The 17,097-nt window shown below is 42.3% G+C and overlaps 1 protein-coding gene across 2 annotated transcripts; it reads left to right on the plus strand.

Moving 5' to 3' along the window:
- The first annotated feature begins 1,093 nt into the window (after nt 1-1,093).
- Nucleotides 1,094-17,097, plus strand: NUB1 (negative regulator of ubiquitin like proteins 1). Of its 2 annotated transcripts, none has more exons than XM_037384690.1 (15): nt 1,094-1,144; nt 4,319-4,436; nt 4,522-4,683; nt 6,367-6,425; nt 6,986-7,056; nt 7,919-8,101; nt 9,652-9,740; nt 11,133-11,239; nt 12,101-12,287; nt 12,632-12,739; nt 12,907-13,059; nt 14,012-14,158; nt 14,438-14,536; nt 15,286-15,478; nt 16,409-17,097. In XM_037384690.1, the coding sequence occupies exons 2-15, from the start codon at nt 4,320-4,322 to the stop codon at nt 16,570-16,572; spliced, it is 1,839 nt and encodes a 612-aa protein (XP_037240587.1). In that variant the 5' UTR covers nt 1,094-1,144; nt 4,319; the 3' UTR covers nt 16,573-17,097. The 2 variants fall into 2 exon arrangements, with proteins under 2 accessions (XP_037240587.1, XP_037240586.1); XM_037384689.1 differs by lacking the exon at nt 1,094-1,144 and adding an exon at nt 1,208-1,395.

A 17,097-nucleotide genomic window follows, 5' to 3' on the forward strand; every position in this document is an offset into this window, starting at 1 on the left:
AGCCTGTTCCAATGTTTGACAACCCTTTCAGGGATTTTTCCTAAAATCCAATCTAAATCTCCTCTGGTGTAACTTAAGGCTGTTTCCTCTTGTTTTGTCACTGAAAGGAAAGCCTCCTTTCAGGTGGTTGTAGGGAGCGATAAGGTCCCCCCTGAGCCTCCTCCTCTCCAGGCTAAACCCCCCCAGTTCCCCCAGCCGCCCCCCACCAGCCTTGTGCCCCAGCCCCTTCCCCAGCCCCTGCCCGGCTCTGGACACGCTCCAGCCCCTCAATGTCTTTCTTATAGTGAAGGGCCCAAAATGGAACACTGGATTCAGGGTACAGCCTCACCAGTAACAAATACAGGGGGATGATGACTTCCACGCTGGACACTCTATTTCCGATACAGGCCAGGATGCTGTTGGGCGTTTTGGCCAGCCGGGCACACTGCTGGCTCATGTTCAGATGGCTGTCAACCAGCACACACACCACTTACTCTTCCAGCCACGTGTCTGAACCCAAGTTGGCTTTTAACAGCCTCATAACCAGGCAAGAACCCACCGACCACCACTGAAGGGGAAATACAAGCTTCCACAAAAAAAGCACACCTCATTAAACACTGCTACCCTCAAAGAGCAAGGCTGGTGTGGGGGAGTGGTAATCATCATATATCAACCCTTCCTAGCACCTTCTAAAGCAGCTTGGCCTTTTGAGAAACACTCCTTCTTAGTACAGACAGGAATTTCAGCCTTTTCCCTCACAAATGGGGAGGCTGCAGCTGACGGGTGGCTGCAGTGTGCTCAGCCTCCTCCATGCCCCAACACCTTCCGGAAGGGACAGCCCCTCAGGTAGCCAAGGGCCTTGGGGACACCCCCCCACCCCCACTTAAGGAAGAGCAACCCAGGCTAGGCAGTACAGCGACAGCAACCCCTGCCGCTGCGGCACGTTAAACCAACAAACACCACTCCTCCGAGTGAGGGCAGGACGCTAAGATGGCGGCTAGAGCGTGGCTTCAACCACGTGACGAGTTCCCGCCTCGCTCCCGTTCCCCTGGCCCTTCCGCGCTGCCGTAGGGGGCCCGCACACGCCGGGGTGACGCACGCGGAAGCCCCACCCCTCGCGCCTACCCCGCCCTCGGAAGGCGAGCGGCGGCCGGCGGGCGCGCAGGTAAGCGCGTGACAACGCCGCGGGGGCGGGGCCTGAGGGCGGGGCCAGGTGCAGGCCCCGCCCGCCCTCCCTCCCCCATCTCCCCCGGCCGTTGGTCGGGCCTGCGGTGCCGCCCCAGCTGCTCCCGGCTCCTCGCCTGAGGGAGGGGGCCAGCGCCGCGAGCTCAGGGTTGGGGGAGCAGCTGCGTGAGGGCTCCGAGCTCCTCCCGAGAGCGCCGGGGCCTGAGGCCTGGCCTCCGCCGCGGGGCGCAGGTGGGTGCCCGAGGGCCGGGGCGGCTGGAGCCCGGGGAGCGCCCCTCCGCCCGGCCCTTCCCGCTGCCAGCTGGGCCCGGCCGCCCGTCGGGAGCGGGGGCTCGTACTTCAGCAACGCTCCCGCCACGGGAGGCGACCGCTGGGGCTCCCTGCCGGCTCCCCGGCCGCCTGCTTTGGCGGCGGCCCTGTGGCCGTGCCTAAAATCCCCTGGTGACACGGTGACTTGGCGCCAGCGTGCTCGGGGGGAGGCTGGCTGTCCGCTTGGGGGGCCTGGGGGCACCCGGGCCCAGCGCCCGCTGAGCTGGCGGGGGCTTTGCAGATGCTGCTGCTTCGCTCTCCTGCCTGGCCCTTGGCCATGGAGGGGTGTGTGTATCCTGGGTGTGCCAGGTGGCTTCCCTCCTTATGGGCTGGAAAAACGAATGCATACCGCTCTGTTAGTAAACCTTTCTGAGAATCGTGTGTTCCTTCCAACAAAAACAGGGCCTGTGAACGTTATTTCTGTAATCGGTTTCTTTTGTGTCACATGTAAGGCGAACTGGCTTTAGAGGATGATATTTTAGTTACAAATTTTCAATCTTGCATTCAAAATGGCCCTTGGGAAATACCCCTGATTGTTTACTTAGTTTTGAGAAAGTCCCTTTAAACGCTTACTGAAAGTGAAAGCGTGGCAGGAGCACTTGCCGTGTTGGCTGATGGAAAATTGTCATGAATGTTTTTGCTAAGGATTCTTGTGCAGTTTACTTATGGTAAAATAGGAACTTATCATAAATACTAGAAGTGTTACATATACAATGAGAGCCTTTGTGTTTGTGAAAGTAAATTTTTTTTTTTTAATTATTTTCAATAGGGGGCTGGGAAAAATAAGTTTTATTGGAGACTCCAGTGGTGTTTTCTGGTTTAATAGCATAGTAAGAAATCACAGACTTATAAAACTATAAAATAGTATTGATAAAAAGATGAATGTTCAGTTTATAAATGCCACTTATATATACAATTCCTAGTCTTAAGTGTAGGTTGTAATTTTAGACTTTATCTGGGTGCCCTAAAGCCACTGATGTCTTTTTTGTTTCTTAAGTTAATGTTAAGTAGAATTACAGCTGTAAAATTGTTCTTCAGCATAACCTAAAAGTGGGGAAATTATGATTACAGCTTGTTCATGAGAATTGCCTGGCATGTTTTGGAAAAGGGGGAAAGCTGCATTAATAAGTTGAACTCAGTCTTTTGAAAACTGAGCATGTTTGTGGATTTCAGCTTTGTAAATTCCATGGTAAACTAATAACAACAATAATATCATCCCAGCCAGAAAAAGAATGTGTGGTTGTCTCCTGGTTTGGACAGATGCTATGCAAATTATAGCAATCAAACTGGAAGGATTGTTAAACCATCCTCTTGCTCAGTTAATCCTTCTGACTCCTTTACAAGAGACTATTGTCTGCAGCTTTCAAAGATTCTTTGTAGCTCACTGAAGCAGGGGTTGAGGTAAGGTTAACCAGTAAACTTGCCCACATCGGATGTTTGCCTGCATTTTTTTGCTCTCAAATAGTCTGTTTCTGACCAAGGAACAGTCTTCGGAACTGGAAGAGTGGATAGAAATGTGTGATTCTTCTTTTCTGTCCCCTTTTCTTTTGAGAGCTATGTGTTAATAAACAAGAATGAGAAAAGGAAACAATTCTGAAAGGAAAGTGAAACTGATTAATCAAATTTCAATGCCAGCCTTAGTGCATGTATGCCAACATTTTAAATGCCTTTCAGTATAAATCAAAGGACATCTTCCATATAACTCCTAGAGCCAAGAGCCGCAATCTCCCATGCTTTAACATGCACATAGATATTTTTTTGTTTGTTTGTGGTATCTTCTGTTGAGATCACTGCACCCACCTTTCCTTGCCCTCTGTGTGCCCTCCCAGTTTCTTGGGGTTTTTTTCAGGGACATGCTGATTCACTCACAGAGGTTACTGCTTTTTCTGAGCTGAATGAGAATAACTTGTGGTGATGAATTCAGCCTGAACTCTTCAGCTGTGAGCCAGGGAGCTGCCCTGTCTCACTGTCATCTTCTCCCAAGTGACAACGAGTACTTTATTGCCTGGTGCAGACTTATAGCACATTTCATCTCAGATCTCAGCCTCTTGCACTTTATGTTGCTTGTGCCTTGTGTGCCCGTTCTAGCTTTGCAGTGGGAAGAGTGTCTCTTGGACTATGAAAAGTGGCACCCTGACATTCCATCTTCGTGAAACCAGAATTTTATGATACTATTAAACTTGTTTGAAAAATTGTTGAGATTGGGGAGGGGAGGTGTAGATCATTGTCTGCTCTTTGCACTCCAGCTGATCTTGCTTTGCTGGAGGGCTGGGAACTTTACCTTATGGTCTTGTCATGGTGGAGCTTGTGGTTCTGAGATATTTCCTCCCGACACTTCTGTCCCCCAAAGATAGCAATAATTCATGTTCAGCTGTCCACTGGTGTAGAAAGGCTGTTAAAGTAGGAAAGTGAGAGAAGCAGGAAGGCAGAGTTACAACAAGGGCAGGTTTTGGGGCAGAGGGGGCCAGATTGAGCAGCCCTGTCCAGAGCAGGAAAGAAAAATTGAATCTTGAGATTCTGGTGAATTGGCACCTTATGCAATTCTGGATCTTATGAAGGGTTAGGAAGAGGTTTCGTTTGTCTTGAAATGGCAGGGGGCTTCTGAGTTATCATTACTCCAATCCAGGTTTCACCCCCTTTTCATCCTTTTTTCCAGTTTTTTTGTAATAGTTTGGATTCAGGTTCCCCTCCCCACTAAAATGGAATGCATTCTATACTCAGCTTTTTTTTCAGAATTCCGAAATGTCACTTAGAATTTTCAAAGAAGTAGAATGTCTTAGTACAGGAAAGCTGTATTAAAAGATTGTCTTCCTTTTCTCTTCCAATTATACTTCTGTTTTAAAAGAATGGCACAAAAGAAGTATTTAATAGCCAAACTGACGAGCTGCTTAAGAGAGGACAAAATTCAGCTATGGAAACCACCATATACAAATGAAAAAAAAGAAGCTGGTAAAGAGATGAAGGTAAATATTCTCTTGAGTTTTTGTCATGCATCTTCCATGTCATACTGCTTGTGCATTTTTCCAGTTTTTCTTGCTGTTTTCGTAGGAGCTTGTACAAAAATACTCATCCAAGCTGAATATCAATGAGAATGATACAGAGAATATGCTTGAAGAAATACGGTGTAAAGCAATTGAGCGTGGAACAGGAAATGAAAATTTTAAAGTGACTGGGATTGCGAGACTTGATATATATCTGCCTCGTAAAAAGGTAAGTGACACTGCAGAAGAGTCAAGATAAGTAACTTGACTTTGGCCTGCTGGGTTCTAGGTATGTATTTAATGCAAATATTTTCACTTCTTCAGCTTTTTTGGGTGTATCATATGAGAGATATGTGTCATCTTAGGCCATGTATGGCTGATGACATTGAAAAGGAACTCCTTTAGCTTTTAACCATGGCATGTGGCAATGTTCTTACAGTGATGACATTATCCTCTTGTAACTATTCCAGCCCAGGCAGCTAACTTAAAATAAAGCTTACTTTATAATAGGTACGTTCAGTGTTTGAACTTGGAAATGAGAAGCAGTATTTTCTATTGTGATGGTACTCATCTATGGTCTTCCAAGTTAAGCTCCTAAAAGCTTCACAAAGATGGAATTGAATTAAGTCTTACCCTTTTAAAGCCATGCTTCAACCTCTATTTCCAAGCAAAAAGTATGCTAGAATAGTGACGTGAACCTAGCTAAACCAGTGTCAGACTGGTCACCATACCAAATTCTCTGGCTCCATCTACCCTAGACATCTAAACACAGGTTGGGGACAGGCTAGCCACTGATGGACATCCATACTGTCAAGCTGTTAGCATCAGCTGTGACGCATTTTAGCCTGGGCCAGCCAGTATCTTGCCAGGCAATGCCCAGGCACAGTGTGAGGGCTGACATGGGCCAGGGACCCGTCCCAAATGGCACTTCAGATACAGCTGCTCTGCCTTGCAAGTTGAGAGGATTCAGCAATACAGATGTGAAGTGTGCTGTGCAGGTTGGTTACAGGACAGAAAGCAAGACCTTGATTAGGTTCTTACTAACACAAAGGCTCTTAACTGGGAATATTTTCCCCTTAAAAGCAGCCTCTAGCAAACACAACTGTCTCCAGTCACTTCCCAGTTTTGGTCTTGTACAGGAGCAGCATCTTCCCTGGTGCTGTATGTCTTTATCCACTCTGAGAACAGTGAAAGAACTTTATTTAGGGGCACTTAGAAGCCATAGTCATCAGCAACAGAAGTAAATGTTCACTTTGGAAAAGGGCAGTGGTTTGGTGTCTTTTTCTGAAGATTTTTGATGGTAACCTATGCTTCAGAAGGATTTTTTTTTTAAGTGAATACTTGCAAAAACACAACACAATCATAATTGTTCTCTCTCCTGTAGTAAAAAGTAATTACCAGGGCAAGTGATGGGCTAAAGGGTAGAGGGTGTTAAGTGATTGCCATGCAGTTAAAACAAATAGTTTCATAATTCTTATTTATAATGCTACTGGGCATAGGGGAATTAAACTGGAATTTTTAATTAATTATCTAATTTGAGACCAGAGACACTAATAGGAGTTAATCATAATTTAGCCAGTCACAGGTGAGTGCCATGATTACAAAGCAGAGTTAAGACTGGAAGTGCATAATTAAATTAGTCAGTTGAAATTGTTTGGTTCTGAATTTAGATTTACCTAATTCTGGATCTTCTGCTGTTATAATGTCTATTTTTAGCACAATATAGCAAGTGCAAGACTCCCTATCTGGAAATTACTAATATGTATGCCCAACCATAACTCTGTTAACTTGATTATTATTTGAAAAAGAAAATGTAGTTGTTGTAAAACAATTAATTAAGAAAATGTCCAGAGTATCTGATATGCTTTTTTCCTCCCCTCCTCCTTTCTGCCACCCATTATAATTACTACAGAGCAGAAAAATCCCACTGGAAACTAACCTGTTCATCACAGGCAAGGAGCTCAGATCACAGTAAGTGTAATTACCCTTGGTGCTTCTGTAATAAGATAGCATGCTGCCATACAGTACAAAAAAAAAAAAAAAAAAAAAGACAGAGCACTGTTTGCTTTAAGCTTTTTCTTGGCATGTATGTCTGAATAGGATGTCCCATACTGTCCCTCTAGGACAGTTCTTCATGTCAGAAGCTGTGGCTTACCAGACAGAAAACAGGAAAGTTGCAACTGTGGATGAAGACAGTTCTCTGTAAATCCCCAGCAAGTAGTGATCAGTGTTCCCAGTCTGTAACTAGGCAGGTCTTCTGAACAGTGAACATTATCTTCTCTTCCTCTTGTCTTTTCAAGCCTAATAAAATCAGATTATTTTCTGTTCTGTTTTTTCCCCCTCTGTATCCAAAATTCTCCCTATATGGTATACAAAACTTTCTGATGATATCTTACTTCTAGCAGCCTTTTATGGCAGAAGTTTTAAGCTAGTTATGAACATAATAATTCTTAAATTTTATCGCTGTTCTAACAGAAATATTGTATAGCCTCGCACGTTTATATTCATGGATGAAATAATTTATTTCACAGGATAGCACAGGAACATGCATTAAAAGAAAATGTTATCAAAATAATCATAAATAAGAAGCAGCTTGACCTGGGTATGTATCTCTAGTTGAGTATACTTTTATGGTAATTTTCTAGTTTACTGATTCTCAAAAGAAAAATTACTTGCAACTCTGTTAATTTCAGAAATCCCTAAGGAATAGTGATTATATTCTGCTAGGTTCTGCTCTACAGGAACTGTAGCAAATTATAATCAAAATTCTTAGGTAGAATTAGAGCAATTATAGGAATCATGTAATAAATGTTGAGAATCCATTGTTCGAGATTTAAAATGCTGAAAATGCATATTTAAGAGAAACCCTCAAAAAACATATTGTACAATTATGATTTAAGCACATTAAAAAACTTTTTGTAACGCTTTATACACATTCAACTTGTCAGACATGTGGGAGGTGATGGCAACAGCTTTCTCTTTGTTAATGGCCTGAGCATCTGACATACTTATTTCCCTTAGAATGTGTAAGAAATAGAGCCATGGAATTGACAATAGGAACTGAAATTCAAATCCCAGTTCCTCTGTCCTGTTACTATTGTGGTGTGTGATCCTGGACTGTTATTCCAGTGTGTGCCTGAAGGTCAATTAACTGAAATGGAAACAATCCTGTTTTTTGAATGTTTTGAAAAAAGTAAGCAAAGAAAACTACCAGTCATTTCAAAAGCACTTTTTAAGATGTAAGTCTGATGCTAATTTCTGAGTTTCTGCTGAACATGTCAGTAATTGGCAGGGGTCTTGACTGAGTGAGTCTTGAGAACTGTAGTTCTTCCATACAGTACAAGGCTGTTCAGGTTGTTTTGTTTGTGGGTGCTGGTTCCCCCCACAATGGCAGTACAATATAAAATGGTCTCTTTTTCACAAGTAGAAAATTTGGATTGTATTCATCGTGCTCTATTCTGCAGGCAAAACCCTTGAAGACCAGGGTGTGACACACAATGCAAAAGTGATGGTACTTCAGCTGGAACAGAGTGATGAGGAAACAAAAAGAAGAGTTCAGGAAGAAGAACTTCAATGCAAGAAAGAAAAGGAAATAAATGAAAAGATGCAAAGAACTAAAAAGGGTTTGGAAATTCTAGCAGAAAGAGGTAAAGGGGGATTGTTGGCAGGGGTTTGGGGGGTAGCGGGAGATGGGTTTTCATTAATGCTTGTGCATCAAAAATTATCTTGTCAGCGGACTTTCAATGTAAGAAGAGTGCTGGTACTATGGCTGGATTTCAGCTTATACTTTTGTAGGTTTCTGCCTACTTGTCAACTTAAAATCCAGTTTTCTAGAACTGCCTTTCCTACTGTAACCCTTCTTACACAACTGGAGTGCTAGAAAACATTTGGCACTTTTGAGAAGGATATAATACGAATTAATCATTATTTAATTAGCACTTTACAGTTAAGGGACTGATGACTCTTGAGAACAGGCTTTAAATTCATTGTAGACATAAGCACAGTGGAATAATGTTTTATAAGTAATTAAACACTTTTTTTGTAGTTTACCTCAGATATTGCTGTGCGTAACCATGGTTTCATTGTGCAGAACAGCTCACTCGTCATTCTGATCTGTAACGTGGCTGTTCTGTTTTCATTGTATTTGATGTTGATTGCTGGCAACTGTGGATTAAGTTAAAGGGATATAGTCAATTTAACAGTAATAATTTTCAAAATGAGGTTGTGTTTGTCAATTGCATTGCTAGGTGGTGAGTTTAAATCCCTTCACTATTCTGTTTCAAAAATCCACAAACAAGAAACTGAAACTGAGTATGTAACAGATTCCTGCCAAATGAAAAAATACCTGAACAAAGCTTCTTTTAACAGTCAGTGACAGCCTGTTTCTTAATGGAATATCAGTTTTTTGAACAAATGAAAGAAGTGATTCCTTTCATGGACTTAAGGGGTGATTTCCAGCCCTTGAATCCTGTATAGGACCTCTTTAAGATATTTACCAACAGTCAGTTACAGCACAGAGCCAGCATACCCAGTAGAACCCATACTGGGCTTACAGGCTGAAGGGTCTTTGTGAAGCGTAGGAAAGATTTAACAACCTTTTGTTTCATCTGAGAAAAATTGCAGGGCAGAAGCTTTTAATCCCAGCAAATTCCTGCTTAACTGCCTTTTGTTTACAAGAAAAGCATCCTTTCATTGTAAATCAGACGGAAGTGAAAACAAAATTGATAGTTTGGGTGTAAGCATTAAAGAAGTGGCAGAAGAAAAACACAGAGATGTATTTTTATATTTTTTCCAAGTTATCAGCTGTGCTCAGTTGTGGTTTTTTATATTCTATCCTTTATTTGATAAATAATTTCAAGTGTTGTACCATGTAACATGTAGGTATTTTGTCTTCTGCAAAAAATTCTTTGATTCGTGTAGCTTTTGATGTTCTGTCTAAAATTCTGGACGTACAAGGGTTTTTTTTGTAGCGACCTTTCTTAAAACGTTCTTCATGCTTGTTTGATCAGGGCCATTGTTAGTTGGTATGTCAAAAAAACCCACTCATGCAGCCTTTATATGTAATTCTGGGGTTTTTTGTTGTTGTTTGTTTGCTTTTTTGTTTAACAATGTACTTAGTGACATGCTCTTATGACAGCAGAGTTACTCTGTTGAAGGTGGTACTTAAAAATTTAAATTGCTTTTTCTTATATTTCAGAGGAATACTTGGATGCAGATTCTGTTCCATACCTAGATATAGCTAATCAAACTGGAAGGTCAATCGAGATTCCCCCTCAGGCTAAAAAAGTAGGTAAAAGTATCTTACAAAGCTATTAAGATGACTTTTTAAAGCCTGATTTGTGAAGCGCTTCAAATACGGGATTGAATTACAGTCAGACTTTTTTGGGATGTAACCTGGGTCCACTAGGTGTTTGCTTAATAGAAATAATTTTGAAATAAAATTGAAGTAGAACTCTAAAATAGGGAAAACTTCAGTCATCTGGAGACAGACCTCTGATTGCTGATATAATTGCAGGTCTAATCTTGAACAGAGCCCTGTGAGGTCCATATCTTATTTTTGTGGTTTAAGATGGGCTTTAATTTCGTTACATCCTAGCACCTATCTTAAATTCATGTCACACTAGGGCACCCAGAAAATAACTTGTTAGGCCTTAGTTTCAGTTGGAAACTTGACGAGTCTCTGTCAGACTCTTTTAAAATAGTTTTGAGATCTTTTGCACTGTGACCCTGGTTTGTTCACTATTCAAGAAAGTTGCACATTCTCAACTGAAAATAGCTTTGACTGGGTGCAAGCATTGAATGATAGTAGAAATGACGTACCTGATGTTGGCCACTGCAGTGGAAGAATAGTGGTAGATGCCATCTTTTAAGATTGCTGGTTTTTCTAAAGATAAAAATCTTTACAAATACTTGAAATTACCCAGTAATTAAAAAAATATACCGGGAGGAAATGAGCAGACCACAACATGTGTTAACTGCTGCTCTAGCCTCCTCTGAGGCATACTGTTTTTTTCTGCATCATCTGGAGCTTCTGGATGATTGGAATAACAACTGTCCAGTCTCACAATGTATGCTGTTCTGATGAAGTGCTGAAAGTAGCAATTCACCTAAAGAGTTAAAGCATCAAATGTTCAAGTGCACAAGACTTCATCAGTATTGAACATGGGTAAGAGGAAATATTGCAGGTTGTTTCTACCCAGAAATATTATTTACATTTTTATTTGTCATACTGCAGGAACTTGAGTGTTTTCCGGCCACATTCAAAATTTAATTTTCAGTTCTGAGGTTTTGCAGGCAGTGAATTGTTAGGTTTTACAAGGTAGTTGTAATAGCAAAGCAAAACAGATTTGATGCTGTTAGGAAGTGTAGTACCCAGAAAATGCTTAGCTTTTTATCGCTTATCATTGAAAATCTGTCTGGGATTGCATTCTTAAAAAAAAAATTTGGTGCGATGTTTCATGTGTTGATAACATTCATTGCTTTTAATTAGACAATATCTAACATTAGCAGATGGGAGAAAAGCATGAAGCGATGTGAAGTAGTACTGCTCTTACAGAACTGATGCAATGGTATTTTTCTAGGAAGAACAAAGGCTGTAATGGATTACCTAGATGCTTCTGTTTAGTTATATAAGTGATTTGGGGAGGAGACAAAAAAAATCTCAATCTGTTTTTCTAGGCCCTTGTGCTGGCAATGGGTTATCATGAGAAGGGCAGAGCATTAATGAAGAAGAAAGAATATGAAATAGCCCTGCCGTATTTGTTGGATGCTGATAAACACTTCTGGTAAGAAGCTTTTGAGTCCTTGTGTCTCTGTTGCCTTTACTGTCAGCCAAATTCAGGAACAGCATCAGCTCTACCTGTGCCTGTTGCCCAGGGTTGCTTCACACCCCTTTGCAGATGGGAAACAGTATACAAAGGCTCTGATGTGCAGTGGCAGGTGGCTTTGTGTGGAACACCTGAAACAGATACTGCCACTGGGCAACTTAATCTTTCATATCAATGTAAACAGAAACTGTCAGTATTCACATACTAGGCTATAAATTGCACTAGCTTGAGAGACTGTTATGGTTATGCGTTCACAATTGCTCCTGTGGGCTAATAATTTCTTGTAAAAGGTGGAGCAGATAGCTGAGGTCAGTAACCATACCAGGGTTTCTGCAAGTAAACTAGTTTCCTGTTAGCAGTCAGAGCCCTGAATAGCTTTTTTTGAGATCCCCAGAAGTAATATTGTCCCCAGTGTGCTGCTTATGTGTGTGTATGTGCAAGGAGACTGGCACAGAACTCGGTATGTTCACATGCACTAAGGAAGACAGTTTCTCTGCCCTCCCAAAGATTGCACAAGGTTTAATTCCATTCTACTTTTAAAGAGATGCTGCCTTAAGTAGTCATCACAACTCAGTTTGTTGCTGTAATTCTTTGAGATGGAACGTTAGCGTTAGCATCCTGCGTATTGGTGAATGTGATGGGAGGTCAGTGCTTTATGAAAGTTCCGCTGACATCAGTTTGCTATCACGGCTATGAAGTGTGTGCTTTCTCAAATGTGATTGTGCACACTTCTAGCATGTTGTTTCATTGGGGTTAAAAAGCCAGGGGAATAAACAACCCCCTCGCAGAAAAAAACGAAGTAATTGTTTTATTTTCCAGTGAGTGTAGCACGGAACTGCTGAATACTGTTGATAATTATGCTGTACTGCAGCTGGATATAGTGTGGTGTTACTTCCGCCTGGAGCAGCTGGACTGCCTGGATGATGCAGAGAAAAAGCTGTCCACAGCACACAGATGCTTCCAGAGGTGCTATGGGGAAAACCATGAAAGACTTATTGATATCAAGGTATGCTGGTTTTGATTTAATTAGGATTTTTATCCTATGTGTATTCAGTTATTACAAGATTGACTTTCGGAAGTTTCAAGTTTTCTTATGTCTCCTTAGCCTGTCATCTAGTTGCGTAACTGTCAGCACAGTGAAAGCATTGGACCTGACAAAAAGGTCATGGCAAACATGCACATTTATATGCAGAGACATCATCAGTGGTTTAGATGTGATACTTTGTCTGCACACTGTGTCACATATTGCCGATTATGTCTTCGTTAAATGTGTAATATTGATAATGAATTTATATTCTGCTATATGCTTCTCCCCCTGTGCTCCCCCCTCTTGTTTAAACAATTCTTTAGGGAAGCTATGGTCGTGAGAAGGTTTTATTTCTACGGCTTTACCTCCTTCAAGGGATAGGACACTATCACAGCGGCAGAGAAAAGGAGGCTGCTGAATATATTCAGAAGGTAAGACACCATTAGGTAAAATTTCTGAGTTGTTCACACTGGCTCCTGTGTTTGGGCTCTGTCTTGTACCTGTTCTCTGCTTACTCTAGAAAAATGGGGAGATAGGTTGGTTTGTTTGTATCTTAGAAACAGTTTAAGTAGTATCATCTTGTTCTTTCTGTACACAGGCATCTTGTTTATATGAAGAGCTGTCCATAGATCCCGATAAAGTTGATCGCCTGTCACTGCTGGGATTCTCCGAACAGGAAGCTCGCCTTGCCCTGCGAGCGTGCCATGGGAACGTGGAGCATGCTGCCAACCTTATCACCAACAGGAGAGAGGTATGGTGCAGTGAAAGTATTAAATCAAGGATCGTATTAGTTGGAGTGTCCATAAGGTCATGTTTTGTGTGACTGGAGCAACATGGTACTAAATTAAGAACTTTGATTATCTTACTTTGGCACAGTTAGTGTAACTGACAGTTTGACATCTGTTGCCACAAGTTTGAAACCAAAAGTTCACGCGACGAGGGAAGCTCTGTCCCAAAACAGATGGGATGAGAGTGCCAAAGACCTGTGGTTGTACCACAGAGGCACATAGGAAGACTTTGCATTGGTGTTTACTACTCAGCACTGCTCTGTATGGGAATAAAAACACCATGATCAAGCCTGTCACTCCTGGGCTTGGCTGGTCTGAAAGACAAGCAGCTGCACAATGAAGTGCTCTGAGGGTAACCATCAAGTTACACTGTATTATGGCTCTTGGCTCGGAAGATTCGGGGTGGGGAGGAGAATTTTTTTTGTGCTAAAGTGAAATGAAGACAATGTTTTCCACATCTGAAGTACCTGAAGTGGTGTTTGGTAAGCTGAGGTGGCACATCTAGACTTCAGACAGTGAAATGTGGATGGAAAAGTCAAATGGCTGAGAGAAGGCCTGAACAGAACTCCTTGGCTACATGCCCAGTTCTGACTGTATGTCCTTGGCAAGTCTTGTCTACAGCCCATCTGCCAAACAAGTTTGTCACTTACCACACAGGGCCCATAATAGCTGTGATAGCATAAGATCCAATCTGCAGAGCGGAAGTATGGCAGCAGTGCTAGCTCATGGAAATGCAACTTTATTTAGTAACGAGTGTCTGGCAGCACAGTCTGTATTTAAAAAAAGACAAAATCCCTTTTCCTCAAGAGATTCAAACTCAACTCTAAGAAATAAATCCAAGAAATCCTATATGCACAGGGAAAGGCTGAAGCGTTCCCATGCACAGGGAGCTTTGTAATGGCTGTGTTCTTGCAGGAAAAGGCACAGATAAGGAGGGAGGAGAGAGCTAAAAGGCGGCAGCGACTGGAAGACATAAATACCTTGAAAAGTATGGGCTATTCAGAGAGAGCTGCTCAAGTAGCTCTTCATAATACGCAAGGAAACCTGGACCAAGCCTTTAAGGTAAGTTATTTTCAGGAATAGTGCTTTTGTACAAAAATCTTGTTTGCTTTTTTATTTATTGTTTAGCAGATTCTTATTTTCTGTAGTCAGTATTTGTTAGTTCATAGCTACCTTTTCTGAGCCGTAACAACTGAGCTTCCACTTCCTGATCTGATGAATCAGGTATCACTTGAGTTGGCTGAGGTTTGCTTGTATCAGCTCTTGGGCTAAATACGTACCCATGCTGAGGACTGTTAAGTTTTTGTTGGTCTGTTCTGATCCCCCTCTGTTTTATTTTAGTTTATTCTGGACAATCCTGAGTTACTGTTGGAAGATGATGATGATGACAATCCTGTGGCCACGGACCGGTTTCAGGTTTCCCAGGAAAGTATTGATCAGGTAAGCTAGACCATTTGCTTTCTTAGGAGTTGATTGTCTTATTTCTGAATTACGTCTTCAAACACACCAGATCTTCGTTAAGCAGAGCTGTACAAATAGTCTTTGACCCATGTCACTCAAGCTGTCGCACTTCCACTGCCTGGCATCTGCTCTCCACGGTGAAGTCACGCTCAGGCTAAAATGTAATTTGTGTGTACATCCTGCCCATTACACCAACCTGTCATGCACGGATGCAGAGGGAAGTATGCACAGTGTAACGCTCTATCCAAAAAAAGACAGCAAATGAGAAATTTATTCAAGTGTCTAAACACTGCAGCGCACAAAGGAGCGAGTTGGACTGTGTCTTTCTCATCACAGGCTGTCTGGAAAGCTCCTCAGTAGTTAGTGTGGCTATGTAATAATGTCATATAGGCAAGAAAACTATATTGCCTAGAAAAAGTAGCACATGCACCCTCCTGATATGCTGGAGTGCTTTGAAGTTTCCTTTTGAAAAAACAGAAAAAGCATTGGTCTGATATCAAACAAGAGGCTCTTGATTATGTTCAACGTCCCCATTCCTTTAATAGGTCACTGCCCTGTTGTTAACTGTTCCAGTAAACCAGAGTCAGTGTCCTGGAATTCCTGGCATGCAGTGCTTTCCTCTGCAAGAGGAATGACTGCAGATGCAGAGTCAGATTCCTGTCAGACCTGATGCTGGGTGAGCTTGGATTTCTCCAGGTTTATCTTTATTTTCTTTTCCACTCCTGCAGCTGATGTATATGGGTTTCAGCCGTGAGTCAGCAGAGCAAGCTTTAAAGGTCTTCAAAGGCAACATCCACTTAGCTTCCCAAACCCTTGCTCATTATGGGGGAGTTCTTCCTGCTTCGCTGCAGCTGTCTCCAGAAGGGTCCAGTCCATCAGAAGAATCAGCGTCATCAAAAGACTCGCCTACAGAGTCTGCAGGTAAGAACGCTGCATACAGCAGGCAGAGGAGAGGGAAGGGGGAGGGCTGTTCTGGCTTTTGTAGGAAATGATTAAGCGACTTCTGCTTACATACTGGTAGAGGGCCCCCAGTAATGCCCCTCGCTGTTTATATTAGTAACATAGTTACAGGCAAGGCGTGGTTACCTCGGGTAAGCTGTCGCCCCAGCAGGCGGTGACAGCCATATATGGGACCGTAAGGGGGATGTACCGGCCATAAGCAGCGTGCCCGACAGATGCAGCCCAGAAGCGAGGGTAACTTCAGCGGTGTTCCGGGAAGGGCTAAGGAAATGGCCCCTGAGCGGGCTGTGGCTTTGGCAGTCAAGACTGGAGGCGTTGGATGCCTGCATCTCCCCTTCCCCAGCGAGGAACGCGTGGCCCCCTCTAGCCCACAAGTGTTCTAGCTTCTCCCATCTAACTGTACTTGCTCACACCAGTTCTCTTTAAAAACCAGCTGGCCTCTCCCTGCCAGTACTCTGCAGGAGAGCAAGTACGAAGTTGCTGGAGCATGTTGCCTGGACCTGCCACTGACAGCGATGAGATTTTGGCTTGCTAGTATCTGGGTTCTGACTGGTGGGGAGTTTATTCCAGATCTGTGCTGTATGGTCAGGTGATTTGACCACATACTCCTTCCTCGTGTCACTTGTGTGATAGAACCGTAATGGAGACTTGCCCTTGAGCAAAGAAGAGACTTCCATGTACTTTCACTCTCTTCTGTTGTTTGTCAGAGCTGTAGTGGTCCCTGTTGCACAACTGAAGAGGAGAAAATGGCCATCCTGCAGTACCTTTTGCAGAGCCATTTTAAGAGGTTGTTTTAGAGTATGAGACTTGCAGAGCAGTCATGCTGGTAAAATAAGGAAAGCACCAACTTCTTCCAGAACTTAATTCACTGCTACTTCTTTTTATTGCAAGGTTCTTCTAGTTCACCAACAGATGAAGACATGGAGACTGATGCAGTCAATGAAATCCTAGAGGATATTCCTGAACATGAAGAGGATTATCTGGATTTAACGCTGGAGGAAGAGGAACAGATCATTCATGAATACTTATCCTATATACAAGTACCACAGCATTAAATCCCATTACATCTACTTCACTTATACGTATTTACCTTGACGAAATTGAGTTTGGATTATAAATGCACCTTCAGCTTATCTCTTACTAAATGCCTTGAATTCAGTTAAACTATAGGTGGAACACTTAATTCCTGCTTATTTATAAATCTGCTTAAAGCCTACATTTGTGATACATTGTAATTTATTGTCATAGCAGAAAAATAGAAACATTTATTTTCAGAAGAAAATTTAATAGAACTAAAGTATATTTTTATTGTGAAATAAGTTAATTCACTTAGTATTCAAGTAAAGAAGCATTTCTATACCATTTTAAAATACCAGCTTTAAAAAAAAAAAGGTGAATTTGTAAATCAGAGACCTAGCTCATGAGGTTATAGAGGTATTGACTTTCAAGCTGTTCTCCTTTTCTTCTGAGAGATTTCTAAGAGACATTTGTGTGTCTGTCGTGCATGGATTTGTACTGTGCTCTGCTTGTCACTTCCTGCAGGTGTTACACAGGCAATAAAGATAACTGTGTGCTGCTGC

This window comes from Falco rusticolus, chromosome 4 (assembly GCF_015220075.1).
Source record: "Falco rusticolus isolate bFalRus1 chromosome 4, bFalRus1.pri, whole genome shotgun sequence".
Lineage (NCBI taxonomy): Eukaryota > Metazoa > Chordata > Aves > Falconiformes > Falconidae > Falco > Falco rusticolus.